At 61.4% G+C, this 2,294-nt stretch overlaps 1 protein-coding gene across 1 annotated transcript; it reads left to right on the top strand.

Moving 5' to 3' along the window:
• Nucleotides 1–177: 177 nt before the first annotated feature.
• On the top strand, nucleotides 178–2,287 carry VOLCADRAFT_108734 (uncharacterized protein; the record flags this gene model as incomplete). The annotated part of the gene is made up of 4 exons (XM_002959694.1): nucleotides 178–201; nucleotides 787–1,140; nucleotides 1,533–1,865; nucleotides 2,047–2,287. Coding segments are annotated over exons 2-4 (882 nt in total), but the record flags the coding sequence as incomplete, so codon positions are not given.
• Nucleotides 2,288–2,294: the final 7 nt, after the last annotated feature.

The following is a 2,294-nucleotide window of genomic DNA, read 5'->3' as shown; positions in this document are numbered from 1 at the left end:
GTCCACCCTCGACCCTGCAGCAGCAGCTGTCGCCGCCGGCGCAGCAGCAGCAGCAGCAACATCAACAACAACAAATCTCAGCTGTCGTTATGGCCGGTGTTGGCGGCGGCGCTGGCAGCTTGCCGCCACATCCAGGCAGTGTTGCACCGCAGGCTGCCGCACTCTTCCGCAACGCAGCCGTCAGTCACGGGGCGGGTAGCGGTGGGCAGGCCGCGTTCGTACACACGGCGTCGCAGCAGCAGCAACAGCAGCAGCAGCAGCAGCAACAGCAGCAACAGCAGCATGCGATGCTTTCCCACGCCCACAGCGCTTGCATGGGGCCCACAGCAACTGGAGGAGTGTCTGTGTCTCCGTCGGCCCATGGCTTCACGGCGGGCGGGCACGCGAACCTATGGGCCGAGGCGGCGTCGGGCTCGAACAGCACATCGGATAGACAGCAGGTTGTTCGGATGGGTTTCTTCGGGCCTGACCACTTGTTTGACCTACGTTACAAGAAGTGGTAATTTCGCATTCATGGCATTCGTTAGGGCGCAGGCGGGTAGGTCTGATGCTGAAATCGTCTTCCCGCTGTTCAGCGGCCGCGTGTGAACTGTACCGTTCAGCGCCCCGCCAGGGGGTCCGTAGCGCCGACAGGAGCGCAATTAATACCGTTTTTTGTCCGTTCGGCGTCCGCGTTCCCCGCTGAAGCTGCCTTCGTTGCACAGAAGCCGCCGTGCTTCATGTAGCTCACCCGTCCTATTTGACCCTATCTAACCCTTTTATCTAAACCGTGGGTGGCCACTTCAGGGGAGTCTTGCGGCTGTGGCAGGGCCAGGGGCTCCTCCAGGGCCCATGTCAGCGCCGCCGTCGTCCAATCGCCACAAGCGGTCTGCTTCGATTGACGTGTCCTCCCTGATTGCGACGCGGGACGGCATAGGGCCCGCGAAGGACTACCTGGCGCCGGCGGCCTCACAGTCGCCGGCGGCTGCCAGCCATGCGCCTCAGGGCCACCTGTCGCCAGAACGTCGGTCGCCCCTGGCGCGAGATGGCGGCACAGGCACCGGCACTGGCACTGGCAATTTCATGATGGGACATAAGACCGCACCGCCGGCGTTGGAGGCCTTGCGCCAGAATCACCCCGGCATGTCGTTGGCCCAAGCGGTGAGAGACTATGGTGTGGTGGATGGATGTCGTTCATGAGAGGAAAGATGACTTCCAAACCCCCGAAATTGAAAACTAAGGATTAGTCAAGGAGTCGAGCGCGTGGTGGCAGGGTGTGGCATTGCTAAAATGTTATTGCGCTCTGTGTTACCACAAAAGCTGGGGGATTGAGGAATATATCCGACGTGGCTGCCTTCCGTCTGCGTGGTAAGGAATATTTGACATCGGGTAACCTGCATGCAACGGTAGCGGAGAAGAACGGTGTCCCCCGTCCTCGGACACAGCGTTGGGGGTTCATCGCTTAGATGTGTTTCGCATGGCCTTCCCTCACGCCCTGCCCTGTCTTCTTCTAATGCACGCTTCCTATTAACATGCCGACTGTCATGTCTTAGGCTTTGGCGGAGTTTGAGGAGGAGGTGTTGGAAGAGGGGTATGATGAGGACGACGAGGAGCCTGAAGACGACGAGGACGGCGACGGGGGGGAGATGGAGCCGGCCGTGGACGAGTCGTTGAATTCCGCAGCCGGCATTGATAGGCTGGGCTCCGTCATCTTGTCTGTGGCCCTGCCGCTGGCGGCGCAGGGCTCCCTGCATCGGCAGATGTACGTGTCACAGCAGCAGCGGCCGCCGCTGACGATGACGCCCACGCAGCCCCAGCAGCCCCAGCAGCAGGCACCAGCGGCGGGCTGCAGTCCTCCAAACCACATTGGCCATGTCCCATACGAGGTGAGCTAAAGCACTGCGCGACGGTTACCTTCTCTCGTTGCCTCACTAGCTGTCGTACCGTACCCATCGCATACCGTTGCAGCGATATTGACAGAGTGTATAGACTGTAACCATTTGACGGCTAATGCTGATTTCATGGCCCGTTGCTCTTGTCCCGCGCCCGTTCTTCTTTATCCCACAGCCACAGTACTCGAACGAGCCGTCTCTAAGTTCCATTCCGTCTCCGACCAAAGACGGCCTGGTCCGCCCCACCTCCGAGACCTCCTACCCTTCGTCTACCAGTGGTGAGGGCAGTGGGTGCTTGGAGAGCGCTGCGGGGCCGGCGTCTGGGCCCGTACCAGCTTTCCCCGCCGTGCAGGAAGCAAACGGCAGCCTGGCCGCTGCTGCCGCCTCCGCTGGTGTTGGCGGGGGCGGGGGCAAGGGTGGGGC

This window comes from Volvox carteri (genome assembly GCF_000143455.1).
Source record: "Volvox carteri f. nagariensis unplaced genomic scaffold VOLCAscaffold_575, whole genome shotgun sequence".
Lineage (NCBI taxonomy): Eukaryota > Viridiplantae > Chlorophyta > Chlorophyceae > Chlamydomonadales > Volvocaceae > Volvox > Volvox carteri.
Note: the sequence above shows the minus strand (reverse complement) of the source record. Positions and strands in the feature narration are given on the sequence as shown.